Source organism: Azolla caroliniana, unplaced genomic scaffold (assembly GCF_043228905.1).
Source record: "Azolla caroliniana isolate FFs.n. ecotype wild unplaced genomic scaffold, voAzoCaro1.0.p SCAF_20, whole genome shotgun sequence".
In the NCBI taxonomy this organism is placed as follows: domain Eukaryota; kingdom Viridiplantae; phylum Streptophyta; class Polypodiopsida; order Salviniales; family Salviniaceae; genus Azolla; species Azolla caroliniana.
This window is the reverse complement of record NW_028230455.1, coordinates 2,636,047-2,653,758: the sequence shown is the minus strand read 5'-3', so window position 1 is coordinate 2,653,758 and position 17,712 is coordinate 2,636,047. Positions and strand designations below refer to the sequence as shown.

At 41.2% G+C, this 17,712-nt stretch overlaps 2 protein-coding genes across 3 annotated transcripts; both read left to right on the top strand.

Moving 5' to 3' along the window:
- The first annotated feature begins 3,699 nt into the window (after positions 1 to 3,699).
- On the top strand, positions 3,700 to 8,584 carry LOC147850790 (uncharacterized). Of its 2 annotated transcripts, none has more exons than XM_087336044.1 (8): positions 3,700 to 3,815; positions 4,141 to 4,205; positions 4,315 to 4,365; positions 7,169 to 7,321; positions 7,574 to 7,669; positions 7,863 to 7,925; positions 8,184 to 8,234; positions 8,340 to 8,584. In XM_087336044.1, exons 1-8 carry the CDS (start codon positions 3,719 to 3,721, stop codon positions 8,502 to 8,504), a joined length of 741 nt encoding a protein of 246 aa, XP_087192170.1. In that variant the 5' UTR covers positions 3,700 to 3,718; the 3' UTR covers positions 8,505 to 8,584. The 2 variants fall into 2 exon arrangements, with proteins under 2 accessions (XP_087192170.1, XP_087192169.1); XM_087336043.1 differs by having other exon boundaries at positions 4,138 to 4,205.
- Positions 8,585 to 11,056: 2,472 nt separating this feature from the next.
- Positions 11,057 to 13,394, top strand: EID1 (F-box family protein). The gene is made up of 2 exons (XM_087336040.1): positions 11,057 to 12,614; positions 12,795 to 13,394. Exons 1-2 carry the CDS (start codon positions 11,394 to 11,396, stop codon positions 13,290 to 13,292), a joined length of 1,719 nt encoding a protein of 572 aa, XP_087192166.1. The 5' UTR covers positions 11,057 to 11,393; the 3' UTR covers positions 13,293 to 13,394.
- The last annotated feature ends 4,318 nt before the right edge of the window (positions 13,395 to 17,712 follow it).

The window sequence follows — 17,712 nt, the reverse complement described above, 5'->3', positions numbered from 1 at the left end:
TTGAAGTCAAGGAGTAGCCGATTGGTCGGGCTGAGAGCCGACGGTTGATAACATGGAGAGTCGGATTGTTAGAAATAGTGCTCGGCCACAACCGAGTCTTAATCACTCAATGGAAGAAAACAAAAAATAGGAATAAGACGACACAAGATGTTAACGTGGAAAACCCTATCACTATGAGAGGAAAGGTACAATGGGAGACTCAGAGGCAACGACCTTGAGCTCTATCTTCTCCTATCGACGGTTACAACAGAAAAGTTTTCTCTCTCTCTCTCTCTCTCTATGTACAACAATAATGATAACAACATACAACTCAAAATAGTATAGCCCTAGTTATATTTATACTTATATAACTTTGGGGTTATTTACAAATATGACCTCAACGGTCACGTCTGAACATATTTACTAATATATTCCTATTTGTTGGTTCATACCGAATTCGGCCGGACTCCTTCTGGATCCATCCGATCTGGTATCCGGATACCTTCTAGACCCATCTAGTCCAATTCCTTCCTTCGGCTCATCCAGATCCCATCCGGAGGAACCTATTTCCCAACAAACTCCCCCTTCACTCCGACATGCGATGTCTCGTCAATTTGATCCATCTCTAGCACACGTCCAGCTTGTCGGATGACAACACCTTGGTCAACATGTCCGACCCGTTTTCCTCAATATAGATCTTCGTCAGCAAAAACTCTTTATCTTCTACCTTCTCCCGGAGCCAGTGATACCTTCTTTGGATGTGTTTGGTCTGAGAATGGTAGGCCTCGTTCTTCACGAGGTGGATGTCACTTTGACTATCGTAGTAAAGCCGGAATTCCTCCTACCAGATCCCTAGCTCTCCGATGAAGTCCTTCATCAAGATTAGCTCTTTACCGGCTTCTACAACTGCCATGTACTCTACTTCTGTTGTCGATAGAGCAACAAACTTCTACAGCCTCGACTGCCACGATACACCTCCCCTTGCATATGTCATGACATATCCAGATGTAGACCGACTGGTATCCGCATCAACCGACATGTCTGAATCAGTGAAGCCTTCCAAAAAGGGTTTACCGGAGCCGAATCAGAAGCACATACTCGAGGTGCCTTTCAAGTACTAGAGTATCCACTTGACTGCGGTCCAATGCTCTCTTCCCGGATTGCTCATGAACCGGTTGACCACTCCGACAACATATCCAATATCCGGCCGGGTGTTAGCCAACCGGCAAGGAGTGGAGGACAATCCAGAATAGGAAAGGGCAGAAATAATCGGAAGTTGTTATTAGGATATTAAGTAATTAAGTAGATTTTAGAGAAGTGAACGGACAGACCGGAATCGGTATGCCGATCCGGATCCGGACCGGTTCATATTAGTGTGTCGGTTGGCACCGTTTTGTAGGCAAAGCCGGTGATCTATAAAGAGGCCCGGTTACATTGTAAATGACAACGGATAATTATTAAAGCTCTATTTTCTTATCTCTTTGTATTGATTACCGTTCTACGCTAATTACTTTCTATCTTACGCGTGTATTAAGATTAAGGAGATATTGCTTAAGTAACTGATTAAGGTTTGATTAATCATCGGTCTAACTCTGTTTCACCGTAACACCCTTTGATGAAGTGTCTTATGTAGACACCCTGTGTTAGGCTATTGTCCGGCCCTAAGGAGTAACACCGGGTACACACCATTGCATACATGAGGCTTTCGGCTGCAGAGGCATACAATATCTTCATCATTTCCAACTTCTTTGCCTTTTTCTTCGGACTTTGTCTTCCGGACAATTTCCAGTTTGTCGGGAGTGTCGATCCGACCGGCTTCGCATCCACCATGCTGAATCGTTGGAGCACCTTTGTCACGTACTTCTCTCGTGACAACCACAATAGCTTCTTTGTCCGGTCCCAGACTATGTGCATCCCCAATATCTGTCTCGCCGGACCCAAATCTTTTATTGAGAATGTTCGGTTCAAGGCCTTCTTCAGATTCCCGATTTTGATTTGGTCTTGTCCGATGATCAACATGTCATCCACATACAATAGGAGTATCAGGAAGTCACCTCCGTTGATATTCTTCACGAACAACATTGGTCGACTTGCGTCTTGTGGTATCCTTGGTCGGTCATGAAGGAGTAGAACTTCCGGTACTATTGTCGGGGAGCTTCCTTCAGTCTGTACAAGCTCTTCTTCAACTGGTAGACTAGGTTCTCCTTTACTTTCTTGACAAAACCTTCCGACTGTTGATGTAGATCTCTTCTTCGAGGTCTCCATGTAGGAACGCCGTCTTGACGTCTAATTGCTCTACCTCGGGGTCCATGCTTGCCGCAGTGCTCAACATAGTTCGGATGGATGTCATCTTTACTACCAAGGCAAAGATCTCATCGAAATCTACACCTTTCTTCTATTGAAACCCCTTCACTACCTTGGTGGATTTCCGATGTCTCTCAATTTAAGCTTGAACACCCACTTTTTCCGGAGCGCTCTCTTTCCTTTTGGCAGCTCCGTCAATTCTTAATGTGACCTATATTGTGCATATCTTAATCAGGGACTATGAAACCAACAGTTGACAAGAAATATGTGACCGTCATAGAATAGTACATGCAATGCCAAGAAATATGTGAGAGTGAGATTTGAGCCAGTGCAAATTGTACGGATCAAAGGTCAAGACTTAAAGAGGTCGAGAAGATACTCGAAAGCTATGTGACTGATCCAACAAAGTGCATATTATGGATGAGGCATGATATTGGTTTAGAATATTGAGGATGATGATTCCCACTCCATGGTCTAATGTCTGGCTCTAATGCGCATATTGTGATTGTGAAGACCTTGCAAGTAGATGTAAGCATTTATTCGGAATTCGGATGATCATTGAGAGGCATATGCCATCCCTATGTGGTTCGTTGCCATTTATAGATCATGTGGCCCAAAAGCGAACGAATGATATCACAGAAACAGAGGCAGAACTAGCCATGGAGACAAAACCCTAAAACATCTAACATGGAATCATGGAATTCTAGAATACAAACAATCGAGGAGGTTATTGAATGGCTCAAGCAAGAGTTAGGATCATTCGACTGGAATGCCATTGGTTTAGGTGCATCGAAATCAACCAACGAAGAAGGCGTAGGATCCATAAGTCGGAAGCAACAAATTGGTACAAGACGAGGAGCGACGATCGATGTCTCACAATAACTTATTGGCATCGCCCCAAACACTTCCAAATCCCACATCGGTGTCGTGAAGTTACGTGCGTGCGTGTCAAATTTGAGCAGAACCACCAGGGACTTGAACCGGAGAGGATGGGTGACTCGAAGGCTTGTCAAAGTCGAAAGTTTGCTACACTCGAAGGCTTGTCTGAGTCGAAAGGTCGCTATTCTTGAAGCCTCGTTATAGTCGATGGCTCCCTAGAATCAAAGGCCCCTAAGAGTTGAAAGATCACTAGACTTGAAAACCCATTATAGTCAAAGGCTCCCCAGAGTCGGAAGCTCGTAGAAGAATGAAGTATGCAATTAGCCCAAACAACATGAGATTACGAAGGGATTTCACAATATTAAGTCGGAAATGGCCACTTGGTAGGCCTGAAAACGCTAGATTATGAAAGAAATTGGGTTTACATGAAATAGGGTTTACAAGGTTTTGGGGTAAAAAATTATAATGGTGGTAACTTGGAGAAAGTAGAACAAGTTTTTTGTGTATGTTCTTCCCTCTGAATGAATGAGAGGGCATCCCCATAATTAAAGAAAACATGATGTTGTCTCCACTACTTCTCAGAGGGTCTCCTTCTGCTCCTTTTCTATTGTTTACTAGCACTCTCCTTCCTTCAGCACCCAGCTTCCCTGCAGGTTAGGGCGCCTGTTTTCTCCATCCTAAACCTGATTCTGATTCTTCCTCTATTTGGGTTCTGATTCTACTTCTATTTTTGGTTCTGATTTCGACTTAAATACCGCCGACAAATGCTTGAGCTTGTTATTCTAATTCTAACCCTGATTCCCAATCACAGAAAGAACACCTGAAATTATTTTGTTCAAAATTTCACTCCAAACCAAACACAAATTAAATGAAAATCAGAAATAAGAAGGAAATAACTTTTGAATTTGTTGCTCTAATTCTATGTCAAATTAAGTAAGAAGAAAATCTTTGGAATTTTTGGGTATTTATTTATAGTAGCATCATATGCCATGGCTTCTCCTCATGATGGAACCCATCACGAAGGGAACCTTAGGATAATAAAGGTAACTAAATTATTCTAGTTTATTTCTTTTTTACATTTTATTTTGTTCATGCGATATTATTGTTTCTCATGTCGATATGTTTTCATATTTTCTCGTATTTGTCTTGCAGGAAGAGCTCTGCTACTCTCGGTATATCAATGTATACAACCGTGTTGTAGAGGTTAGAAATCATTAAAATTCCCAAGAGGTTATTGTAACAAGTAAATCTATATAGATTTGAATCAAACAAGCAAATCTACATAGATCTGCATAAGAAATTTGGATTGTATGGCATTATGTATGTATGTCATGCGCACTTTATATATTGGGTATGTCCATGTTTAGATTACCTATGTGTGAGAGAGAGAGATAGAGATCTATATTAATGTCATTTTAAGAGGTCAAAATTGCCTATAAGACTGCCCAAGAGATTAGATCCTATAACACTAAGGTAAAAGTAGTTACTGAAGAATCTAGTTATCTAAGCACTTAAGCTTCTAAACTTAGATAGCCTGACATTGTCCTGCCTTCAAAAATTGCGAACGTGGGCTGCTTCAAGGTGGAAAGATCTCTGAACTGAAGGAAGCACTTTAAGTACCAGGGGATAATGGCCGTTGTTTTTCGATGACAAGAGCGGTAGGACCTTGCTCCAGATGACAGTGGCCTACTGCCTGATCTATTGTAACCCCTTTCGAGTGCTCTTTTCAAGACTTCACTTGTGTAGCCCTTGATTGAATTGTAACATTTGGAGTGATAGAGCTCAAGCAAGTTGTGATGGTTTTCTGTTGAATTGTTGTGGTTGCATTGTTGTCCTTCAATAACTTCTCTCTATGCTTCTGTGAGTTCTAGCCAGAACAGTCCCAAGTGCCAGTGGTCTTTGTATTCTATTACCTTAAACAGTGAGGTAATGCATTTGTCTGAAGAGGCAGATATTTCTCTCTTATTTCATGAAAACAGAATGGTAAAAATAATGTTTATTTTGATTCCACCAACTGATGGCATGATTGGCAGATCAGTTCTTCCATAAGCTTGTGTGCATATCTGCCTATCTCAATTTCTAACTAATGTAAAGAGGTTCTGAACTGCGCTATCACCATGCAGAGCACAGTAGATAGATGTGTATCCATATTTGAGAGGCCCTAAATGGTTTGGTTTGGCTCTTTGCTTTGAAATTATATTGGCTTAATGGTTTCCTGTTCTCTATCCAGCTTGAAACTGCAGTTTAGACGGTTTATAGGTCCACTTCTATAATATCGATTTTAATAAATATAATAAAGCCTAAAATATTTAAAAGTTGATTTTAAATTTATTTCTATTCAAATTATTTGCCAAAATGGTTTATAATTTAAACCCTTTCACTTTAGCTTGAACCCATATTTCACTTTTATTTGACAAGAGAGTTCCCCCTCGCCTTATAATTCATCAGTAAACTGATGATGACATATATTGTTTCCTTTGGGAGGCAAGTGCCGTGACCTATGGGGGACCCAAAAAAGTGGTAAACACGAGGAATTACCCTATCCTGATTATGGTTTGGAGGTCATAGTACATGCATTTTTCAATAGGTCTCTCTTATTCTCAAGTAGGAAACATATATACAAATGGCTGTGAGGTAGGATCCATCTTGGAGAACTTATTGTAAGGTTGGGAGCACGAGGTGATAGATGGTGGGAAACATTCTCTAATGGCAATATATACTTCACGTAAAATTATATCGTTATGCATGGTGCTACTCATCCTCACATATGTGGTTTGTTGCAAACTCTGTACATATTGACTTGTTTCTAGCTAGGGCTCTCCATGCTCTTGTCCTCAATTGTGAATCAATATGCTTGCGTGCACAGGAGACTGATTGACCATCTAAATTGTTGAATGAGATTGTAATTACAATATATGATTGGGTGTTTCTGCCATTCCCTTTCAGATGCCTCAACATTGTTAGGTTGATGTGATTGCAATAATATTGCAATTTTGCTGCTTCTGGTATCCTCATTCCATATGTCTTCAAGTGTATCTAGAAGGGTACAATTCAACATTGGTCTTATGCATATCTATCTTTCATGGGTAGCTCATGTAGTGTGTCCACATTCCATGTCTTAAACCATTTGGGTGTATGTGCCCAGCTAGAGTAGAGATGTTTGCTTCAGTTGGTCTACTTGGAAGATCTAGATGTAGTCTTGGATACCTCTGTGCATTGAGTGAATATTCACCCAATAAATTATATTGATTAATAATGCAGACAAGTACCTATATATACCCAATATTGTATTAGGTTTTCAAAATATATGCTTGCTTGTTCTCAGAATTACCTTCATATGCTTGGTTCATGTTGAAGCATCAAATAACAAAATTAGAATCATAATTAGCCAATTAGATCGCCTTAATTAGGATATGCCCACTTTATGAAATTAGATGAAATCTTCTAATTTGAGTAATTATGGTATGCTCTCTATTTCACAAAAGAGTGTATACAGTAGTTAAATCTTGTAATCATTAAAACCCACAACCTCATATAATTAACGTGCCTAAGGTTAAATTTCACCACCTCATATAATAGTGTGCCCAAGATTAAATTTCATGGTAATTATGGACTCCAACTATGACTAAGTTAATTTTCAGAATACAAGCACACCTTCTGAAATGCCTCACACATAAATATATCAAAGTAATTTTCCAGAATGAATATGATATATATCTTATCAAGAGACACGCATAAGTTGCTTCTCCAAACTCAAATAATAATCTGCCTTAGATTAAATTGAATGTGATTAGTAGCTCAACTATGACATTAAATTTGAAAGTAAACAATTTCGAAATTCTATACATAATAAGCATATATAATTAAGTTTTCCCAAAAACGATCTCTTATCAAGAGACATGCATTAAGTTGTCAATTTATCCAAAATTGATGTTAAAGCATCTGTAGTTTAACAGTATAGAACATTGACGGAGTTCTTCTGGCATGATGTATGGCAAAAATTCAGATGCCCGTGGCTCAGACAAGCAATGAGGAAGCTAAATTTATAACCGTTGATTATGATATTGTTGGTTCAAAGACTGTTTCACACCATTATTGTACTGTCTTTCCCTTCAATACATCTACAAAGTCTGTGACTCTCATTAAAGAGTATGCCCAGGTAAGTTTCTTTCTGTGTGTTTATAAGAGTTATATAGTGTATAAATTCTGTACACATATGAATGATATATGTACATGTAGAGGCACACATAAACACGCATGCGCAGACACCCGTACGCACACACTCACATATTTAGAGAAACGCCAAAATGCCCTTTCACTTATCTGGAAACTTAAGGAGCATTTTGCCACTTTTCTCTATAACCTTTGTATATTATATGATACATACATAAATATACATTAATTTACATAGGGAGCAAATGATTTCCTATATGGGGTCCCAACGGGTGGATTATCACAGAAGCACAAGTCCTTAGAAGATTGCATAATGAGTGAGCTCTCTGAGGAGGTATGCTATTTCTTACAATCTTTTGTGAATAATGTATGCATTCTTTATTGTGTATAAGAAAACATTTACTTCGTGTATATTATACGTATTCTTCGTTGTGTCTGAAGCACTTTCTTTGGACTATGGAGATATGAAAACTCTTCCCAGGGCGGCAATGCTTTAATTATGTGATCTTTCTCAAAAGCATGTATAGGCTCATTTGCGGAATGGCTCTCTGATCAAGCTTATTCCAGATGGACATCTAGGAATTTTGGAGGTATATGGTGGATATAAATATGTATTTATATAAATGTATGTAGGATGCATGCATTAAAGTGTACATGTGTATGTATATATGTCTATACATAAAAATACAGACATATATACACACATGTACATACAGATAGACATACATACCATGCATATACACATGTGCACACACACTCCACCCACATAGCATAAGTTTGGACAGGCCTGATCTGAGGCAATTTTGGAGCTATAGAGTCACATAAAACTCCACTCACTTTTTCCACAGGTGAAATGGTGCCGGAATAGATTCACCCCTTTCTTGGTCCTCGATCCTGAGGTACCCCGACTTCAAATTTTTTGTTTGTTTGTTTGTTTGCTTGCTTGCTTATTGCTCAATTTATCTCCTATGTAGTCAAAATTATTTGTATATATAATGAAACAGAAGGATCCAATGCCACTCTCTCAAGATCTAGAGGAGATTATTGAAGCCTTGGATGTGGACCTGCCAACATTGAAGGATATCATGTATGGTGGTAACATGATGTTGCCATCCATAGTGACATGCAACATGGCTCTAAATTATCTACAACAACATAATATTATTTGAACAAGAAGAATTCACTCCAGAAACTGATGTAGGTCCAATTGTTGATTGCTATTAATAATATATAATTTGCTTATTGCCAATCCATTGCTGCGTTCATGTTGTGCACGATATATAAGTTGCTTCTTGGCAATACAAGAGCTTGTTCATAATATTATATAATTTGCTTAGTGGCAATACAAGAGCATGTTCATGATGTTTTTGAACTCCAGGACGAGTGTTTTTGGGTCTTCTCTCTAGGTTTTAGGTGCGTGTTTTTTAAGCATTATTTATGGATGAGTTAGATGAATCAGTTTTCGAAGTATTGATATATATTAGTACCATAGATAGTGCATCAAGATTGATCCTCTTTCTTTTTTTTCTTCATAAATGGTAATTATGTCTCTTTGTGCATGACTTGATTCCCTTGCCATTAGGTGATGGTGATCCTTTGTGGGCCCAAATCATCACGATGCTCCAACATATGTACATCCAACCGAAATCACCATGTGAACAAGCCCACATGAACAAGCACAATATTACTTTGTTGGGAGATGGTATTGTGGCTTGCCAATAGCCATGGTGTAGAGTTGTTGCATGTTGTATTGAGCCGCTATGTGACAATAGGAGATGTTGCATAAGATGCAACACCTCTATGTTGTGCATCATCATTTGTTCCAAACGTTGCCAATGCACCCCTCGACGATTGCTTGCTTAAGCGTGTTCAATATTCAAAAGTTAGGCTCTGTTCATGGTCACTCACCGACCTTACGCTTGGTGTCAAGCTTGGGGCTCATGTTTCACATTGCTTGAGCCTTGTTGGATTCACAAAATCAAGTCCGTCCCCTATAAAAAAAACTACATTACTAATATACCCCTACCCCACCTAAAATTTGTTGAATATCCTTTTCCTTCTTCTTTTTCCAATTTTATTCCCCCAAAACATAGAGCCTCCACTCTTCTCACAATAACAACACACATATATATATGAAAGCATAAAAAATGCAAATTCACATGACTTGATATATGTTATTCCACATGCACATTTGCATATAGAACACAAGCACATTTAGATACTAAAGGTGACAAACTCACTTGCATGTTTGACACTAAATGCAGACACACACGCATCTAATCTCATAAACACGATTATCATTCATGAACCCACGATTATGTAACTTCTTAGGTTTTCATAGTTTTACACATGCTTTTTCAACACGAGATCTCATTAAACCAAGAAAATAAAAACTTTTGCACCCATCCACCTTCACTGTGATGGGGCTATCAATAAGCGAAATAACCACACATGGGCGTTCGTGCCATTAAAAATGTGAAACTTCAAAAGAAATGTAATGTTCAACCCCCCCTTTCATTGGTTCAAGACCATGGTGGTCCTCATAGATTACATGCATGCTTGGATTTCCGCAATAACATGCTACTTGAGAGCTTAACCAGAACATAACTATGAGGGCATATGCTAACTTAATGTGCTGAGATCACTCTCTTGAACAATGTTATGAGACACATTATTTTGACAACAAACACTGACCAAACTTACCATGACATCTGAATCACTTCGATTATGAAACATTTACATTCTATTAACGCAACTAAAACAATGTTGTTGATCTTTTGCCATTACTTCATTAAAACTACGTTATAACTCTCTTACATTGTGTGGTCTTCAGATGATGTTTATACATGTTTGGCTTATTGTTATCTTGTCATTCAACTTTAACAATACTAATGATCATTTTCCCTTTATTCTAGTATTATATGCCTAATTAAGGAGTATTTTGTACCTAACATTAGATACTTCGGCCATGTTCATGTTTATCAAACCACCAATACCTAGGTTTCTCGCCTTGGCTGATTGTTCTTGTCCAATTCACTCCATTTGTTCCTCTCTTCATATCCACTCATCCTCATCTACCCATTTTCTCATGTGCTCATCCCGCCTTTCACTCATTCCCTCATCCACGCATCCTCTCAATAAATGTTTCATTCATTCGAATCTTCCCTCATCCACCCATCCTGTTGCCCTGACCCTCCCACATCCATGACAAAAATGGACCGTCACGGGAAATCTGAGCAGTAAGACTTTCAAGTTTCGAGAAAGGAGCGGATTGCGTCTGGTTTACCCAAGGAGCTAGGCGGTGGTTATAGACAAGCATCTGTAACTGAGAGGAGAGAAGTAGGAAGGAACCCAAGGAGTGGAATTGGGGGAGTGTGGAAATTAATTTTAAGGTTATGAAGTAGCGAGATGCCCCTCCTTCCCCCAAGGTGAAAAGAGACAGGTCAGGAAGTTCCTGCCAAGCTTCAATGGCCGGGCAGACATTGGCTATTCTAAGATTATGAAGTGGCGAGATGCCCCTCCCTAGTCCCTGGTGAAAAGAGAGAGGTTGGAAAGTTCTTGCTAGGCTTCAATGGCCGGGGTGGACATTAGCTTGCCCATCCTCCCCCAAGAGGCCAAAGAGAGCCAGGCACACACATTGAACTCATCATCATCTTCCTCTTCTTCCTCCTCTTCTTCTTCTTCTTCTAAGTTCTTTATTACTCTGAACTCTCATCCATGGAGAGAATGCAAATTTCCGCCATAGATCGCCCATTTCCTGCTCAAGCAAAACCATTCAGAAAATAGAAACACAGAGGAAAGCAAGAAACCATTTCCCACCGAAACAACAGCGATCTCCACCCACGATTAGGCCACAGATCCGACCTTCAGACAATACCCCTCCCCCAAAGCAAAGAAAAGGGTAAAATCCCCACAAATCGCCCACATTCAGAACCTATCTTTTAATCCCCTTCTGTTGAAAGAAGAAGAAGAAGAAGAAGAAGAAGAAGAAGAAGAAGAAGAAGAAGAAGAAGAAGAAGAAGAAGAAGAAGAAGAATCTCTTTACGATACAAGAAGGTATGGCCATCGCCCATCTCTCAGATCCTCTCATTTATTTCAGCTCAATTCCTGAAGATTTACTACTAAACATCTTCTTTCGACTCTTTGATGATCCTCGGGACTTGCCTCGACTCGTCTGTGTCTGTTCTCGATTCCGCAATCTCATCAGAAATGTATGTTATAAGGTCAGGTGTGAACAAACCCTACCCCTGCTTGTTAGGGGACTAATCTCTCCTTCTTCTTCGTCTTCTTCGTCTTCTTCTTCTTCTTCTGAGCCTCCTGGAGGATGGTCTTCTCTTCAGAAGCTTATAGTATGCTGCCCTGGGCTATGGCATGCTGGAGTTCTATTAGGAAACTGGGATTTCGGGATCAATACAGGGCTTTCTTGGCTTGAAGAAGGAGGAGAAGAAGAAGGTCCAGATTTGTATCTCAAAGAAAGTGCTGGTAACATTCATAAGAAAAGCCATCATAGAGAAGTAAGTAAGACAACTGGCTCTGGTGCACAAGATAATATGCATCTTGCAGGAAGTTCTAGAAAAGAAATCCATGAAGAAGAAGAAGAAGAAGAAGAAGAAGAAAGAACCCTTCATGGAGAAAGGAGTACCATATCTGGTTCTGGTTTTCATCAACATTCCTGTAGTAAAGAAGACTCATCTCATGGCTTGATGGCCATGGAAAGAGGACATATTGGACGGCTCTGTGTTATACCTTGTCACTCCCATCATCATCATCATGACTCTGATGATAAGGAAAGCACTACCTATCATCACAGGGATGCCTCATCCATCAAGGAACATGCCATTGCCACAGCTTGTAAGGTTCCATATCATACCGATTCAATGATTGTGTCTGCTAGCAATCTTCGTCCAAAGCAGGCAAAGAAGAACAATTGTGAAAGCAATGACTATCTTCGAATAAGCCTCTGGGGTCACAATCAGGAAAGCAGTAGGAATCCTCCGAAAAGCGAGAAGTATCATCAGGAAAGCAGTTGGAATACTCCGATAAGCGAGGAGTGTCATCCGGAAAGTGATCGGAATGTTGTGGAAAATAGCGATGACCTTTGGAAAGGTAGTGAAGATCTTTTGAAAAGCAATGAGTATCTTAGAATAAGCCTCGGGGATCACCATCAGGAAAGCAGTAGGAATCCTCCGGAAAACGAGGAGTGTCATCCGGAAAGCGATTGGAATCTTGATCGGAATGTTGTGGAAAATGGCGATGACCTTTGGAAAGGTAGTGAAGATCTTTGGAAAAGCAATGAGTATCTTCGAATAAGCCTTGGAGATAACAATCAGGAAAGCAGTAGGAATCCTCCGAAAAGCGAGGAGCATCATCATCAGGAAAGTGATCGGAATCCTCTGAAAAGCGAGGAGTGTCGTCCGGAAAGCAAAAGCGTTCGGAATCTCGAGGAGAATGGTGATGACCTTCGGAAAGGAAACAAGAATCATCGGAAAAACTATGAGGATCCTCGGAAACGTGACAAGAGACGTCGTCTTTCCCGGGAATGTGACAAGAGACGTCGTCTCAAGCATTGTCATATGGCCTCTGGATGTGCCAACTTATCTCGGGAGCAAGGCAATAAGCTCCTTGCAAACCGATTCCGAGCTGATAGCCTCTACATTTGTGATTGGCCTGGATGCGTGCATACTAGGGAGAAAAGGAAATACAAGCTTTTCCGAGGGGTATTCAAGAATTTCAAAAGCTCACATGTGTGGAGGAACCTTAAGGATATGCATGCCAAACCGACCAATGTTGGATGTGCTTTTTGTGTATGTGAGTCCACATGGGATATGGTTACTACCTTTTGCTTGAAGAGATGTATTGAGTACCATGATGATGGAGAGCCTGTAGTGAGGGCTTATGTGTGTGAAAATGGCCATGTCTCAGGGGCGTGGACTGATCGACCCATGTATAACCTATAGCTCTCTCATTATATCATATATACATCTTGTTCTCGGCATTCATCGGTGCCCAATTCTTCATTTATTGCCCTTTGATAATATTAGTGATTATATATTTCAGCATTTTGCATTTTTGGTTTGTAACTAGTCTTTGCTTAACTTTCCCTATCTTATAAGGATGGCTATGTGTATGAAGTCAAATAGTATGCATTTAAGCTCGATAAGCAAATTACAACAATGTGGATGTGGGAAGGAAATTCTCTAGCAAAACCTAATGTTGTGGGATTTAAGCGCCCTTGCATATCATAGGTACACATCCTTGGTTTAATATGTATGCCACACACCTCAACAAGGTCAACAAACAATGGGGTAGCTAGGTTGTAATGCATCAGTAATTGTTACATTGTATCTATTGCTTGTTCAGTTTTGAGCAAAATAACATTTCATGGCTAGTGTGAAACATTGGAAGGCAATGGTTCATAGATTGGAAAAGTCATTGCCAGTAGACCTCAAGATTGGCATGTGATTGGTTGAGTCAGCATTGGATAAATTCAAGTAAGTGAGACACTCCATTGATTCACATTGTGGATATGTGAGGAAGATTGTTTACTTTTTACTGGAAGAGTGAGACTTGGTAACATAAGAGATGCCTTATTCAAATAAATGTCTTTGATAAATAGAAGCCTTGAAATTAAGTTTTGAGCAAACAAGTCAAAGTTCGAGAGTGGAAATGTGCAAGAATCAAGGTTGGTTTAGGGTGGTCATTAGGAGAATACTATGGAAACCTTGTTTGTAGTTTTAGTCTACTAGTTTTCTTGGATTCAGGCTCCATATCTTATTGCCATCTATTGGTTATCAATTAAAGAAACATCAAGGGTTCCAATCTTTGAGGATTACAAGGTGTCAAATTATTTGTTCATGAACAATCTAGCATCCTAGAGATAAAATCAAGTCATGTGATTGTAAATCTCTAGGTAGATCTTTCCTTATTTATACAAAACTTCATCAAGGATGAAACTAAGCAAGTTTTAGTTCCCTTCAAAGTTCCTTATGCTAGTTTGAACCAACCCTAGAAATAAGAGAACATTAACTTAGAGCTTGAATATGATACTTAGAGCTTGAACCGGGGTCTTGGACTAGGGAGAACGTTTGTGCCTAGGAGGACGTTCGCCAAGTTATCGAAAAGATGTCGATGTGTATGTAGGAGTCGAGGAAACTAATGTCACACTTAAGAAGATTGAAGATTTTTATACTTGAGAAGAAGATAGATGTCAAGAAGAAGAATAAGAAGAGTATTATATTATTATTGATGATGATGATGAGGATCTCCAAATTGACCCCCCTTACACAACCTCAACTAGAGGCTTTTATAGGTCTCTCCATGCTTGTGACATGCACAAAACCATGGGCTAAAACCATGGTTTTGTGCACACAGTTTTGTACGTTTGTTTCCTATGGAATACTGAATATGACAAGGAAATATACAAAATCTAAAGCACTTAGTAGTAGCTTTAGTGGTAAGCTAATTGCTTTTTATCTTGGAGGTACAAGGTTCAAATCTTACTTGCACCCCTCTATACGCACTCAATGCCATTTGGCCCTAGGTTTATTTATTATTGATTTATTTTCATTTTTAAAAGTATTTGTTAAATGTGTGTGTATCCTCACTTTTTGACTTTTTCTTGCACTAAACACACCACATCACGACATCCACCCCCACCAAACCGCACATCCTCCGGCATGTGCCAAGAAGGAAAAGAGTGACGTGGTGGGGCCAAAGGTTGTCAGCCTTGCCCGCACCTTGCCCGCACTGTCTTTGTCCCTCCATTTTGAGCTCGTCCATTCCTTCCAGCCGAACCATCGTTGCCATCCGATCCACCATATCGTTCGCTCGCACTTCGCAATGCCATGGCCGGTAGCCATGGCCCCCTTTGCCCCTCCTGAACATAACCCTTCATGTATCATACATGTGCCACGTTCGTCCCAACCATCTCCTTGGTCATCAAACTTCCTCTGATTGTCCTTTCTTCTCTCATGCTTGCCATTCCTCATGCTCACTAGCCTTGACCGGGTGTTGCAGCTCGTCTGCTTCGACCTCCGGCTAGGTTGGCTCAACTTCTGTCTGGATCGGTCTCGACCAATCAACTTCTGGCTTGGTCGGCCTTCGTTCAAATTCACATTCGGCCGAATCGGACTTAGACGATCGGCTTCAAGCAAGTCTACTCCCTTCTGAATCGGGTCTGACCGATCAGGTTTGGCTGGATTGGGTTTCGGTTGGGTCGGGCCTGGTTGATCAGCTCTTGTCCGGGTCGGCTTTTGTTCGGGTCGGAATATCAACCACGTCATCTCCATTCGGATTTACTTCATGTTCTTCCTTTCTTGTTGCTCTCTGGCTCTTCATCAAACTCTATGGTAGCTTTGTTCTTGGACTCCTTGTTGGCCATCGTTCCTCTGTATGCGCTGGCTTCGACCCTCATCTCCTTGCCGCCACCTTCCATCTCTCCGGTCTTATGTTGGCTCTCAGGCACAACTGCCGAAGTCTTCGGAACCGGTGTGGAGGGATCCCTTCATCTGTGGTCATCCTCGTCCTCGTCCTCATCGTCGTTTCGATCCTTCGATTTCCTGCCGCCACCTTCCGTCTCTTCAGTCTCACGTTGTCGTGGAGAATACCGTCCCTAGGCAGAATCGGAGATTAATGTGCGCGAACTGACCCTTATACGTAGGCACAAGTTTTGTTGTAATATATACATTTAGGTACAAGTGGGTTGATGTGAATATCCTAGGTAGCACACATTTGTTAGGTAGAAAATCGAAGCGTATCTCTATTCGAAAGGACAAAAATAAAGATGATGTAATGGGTTGTGACGGCCTCCCTCCTTGGGCTATAAAAGAGAGGGAGAGGAATCGAAATAGAGATCGCTTTTGTTGAGGACAAAGTGCTGCCGGACTGGGACCGAGCTCTTCTCCTCTATCTTTCTCTCTATTTCTGCTCGGTGCAGGTTTTCGGGAGGCTGACTCTGCTCCGCGGAACGCCCGAGTGCTTTCGGCAGAGTCTCCATCTCACTCTTCTATGTGCGTGTGCATAGGCATAGGAGGTTTGTCGCTCACCGGCTCACCGGTTGTAAACCCCTTTTCATCAGAGTATATGTAACACATACACATTCGTCTCGTTTCTGTTGTTTCATTCGGTTGCGGTTTCTGTGTATCTGTGTGTGTGTGTGTGTGTGTGTGGAAGCATGACCGTTTTCTTCCTTGCTGCTACGCTTGATCGGTTATTCCTCGGTCTAGGACCCCCGTGGTCCCGCCTCGTTCTACACGCACGCGCGTAACAATGTGACAACGTTGGCAGTCAGGCACAACTGCCGAAGTCTCAGGAACAATTGTGGGGAGAACCTCGGCACCATCGGTCACCATCTTCTCATCCATAGCCATCTTTCCCTCAACGTTGTTATTCGCATTGGCTTCAATATTTGCTTCCCCACCACTTTCTGTCTCTTGGGTCTCATGTTGGCTCTCGGACCCAACTGCCCAGGTCTCTAGATCAAGTGTTGGGAAAGTCTCGACATGGTTATCCGTCGTGGACTTGTCCATAGCCATTTGCGTCTCGATGTCGTTCTTCGTGGCTACCACCTCAATCACGTCGGCCTCACGCTCTTTATCTCCTTCGATCACACAAGCTTTACTCATGCTTGCATCTTCATCACTCGATATTTCGGACACAACGTGTGTTCCGAAATGCTCGTCCACTCTTAAAGCAACATTTCCCCCTCTTGAGTCTCCGGTCTTTCTCTTGACCGTCGTTCCTCCATAAGTCAAGAAGGTGGCTTGGTTCACACCTTCTCCCGTGGTCTTGTTGTACTGAACTTGGGCCTTCGTATTGGCCGTATCATTACTCCACCTTTGTTGGGAGGTCTCTTCTTCCTTGATCACCATTTGAATCGGTTTTGGTTCCATTATAAGATTCCCTTTTGCCTCGACTTGCACCTTTAAACTCTCCTATGCCTCCTTTACGAACACTTGTATGTCGAGTACTGTTGAACCTTCCCTCTTCAAGCTCTCTTCTTTAGGTGGTAGTTTGTAGTCGCATCCCGTCCTCCTTTCACCATCCCTCTTGGGTTGTGTTGTTGTCGATAAGAATCTCGCGTTCGTCTTATCGTATAGTCGACATACTCTTTCCACTTTGGTCCAATCCTCAATAAGGCCATTTGCACCATCATCTTCTTCGAGTTTGAGTCTGATGGTCACCCTTTTCCTTCAATCGATCGACTTCACAAACATCAAGACCTTATCCACCCCCACCAATCTTTGTTCCCGCTCTGAGAGTTGAGAAAAATGATGCTCAAACTCTAGGAACGCGTGCATGGCACTTTGGTGGGTCTTTATTGATGATAGCCATTGGTCGAACTCGTGCAGACCTCGTCCCTTCGGTTTCTTGTATCCG

Coding starts and splice junctions, on each gene's coding strand:
- LOC147850790 (XM_087336043.1), top strand. CDS start 3,719: ATGATGTTGTCTCCACTACTTCTCAGAGGGTCTCCTTCTGCTCCTTTT. Junction 4,206..4,314: donor GGAACCTTAGGATAATAAAG/GTAACTAAATTA, acceptor TTTGTCTTGCAG/GAAGAGCTCTGCTACTCTCG. Junction 7,322..7,573: donor TCATTAAAGAGTATGCCCAG/GTAAGTTTCTTT, acceptor TAATTTACATAG/GGAGCAAATGATTTCCTATA.
- EID1 (XM_087336040.1), top strand. CDS start 11,394: ATGGCCATCGCCCATCTCTCAGATCCTCTCATTTATTTCAGCTCAATT. Junction 12,615..12,794: donor TTTGGAAAGGTAGTGAAGAT/CTTTGGAAAAGC, acceptor AATGGTGATGAC/CTTCGGAAAGGAAACAAGAA.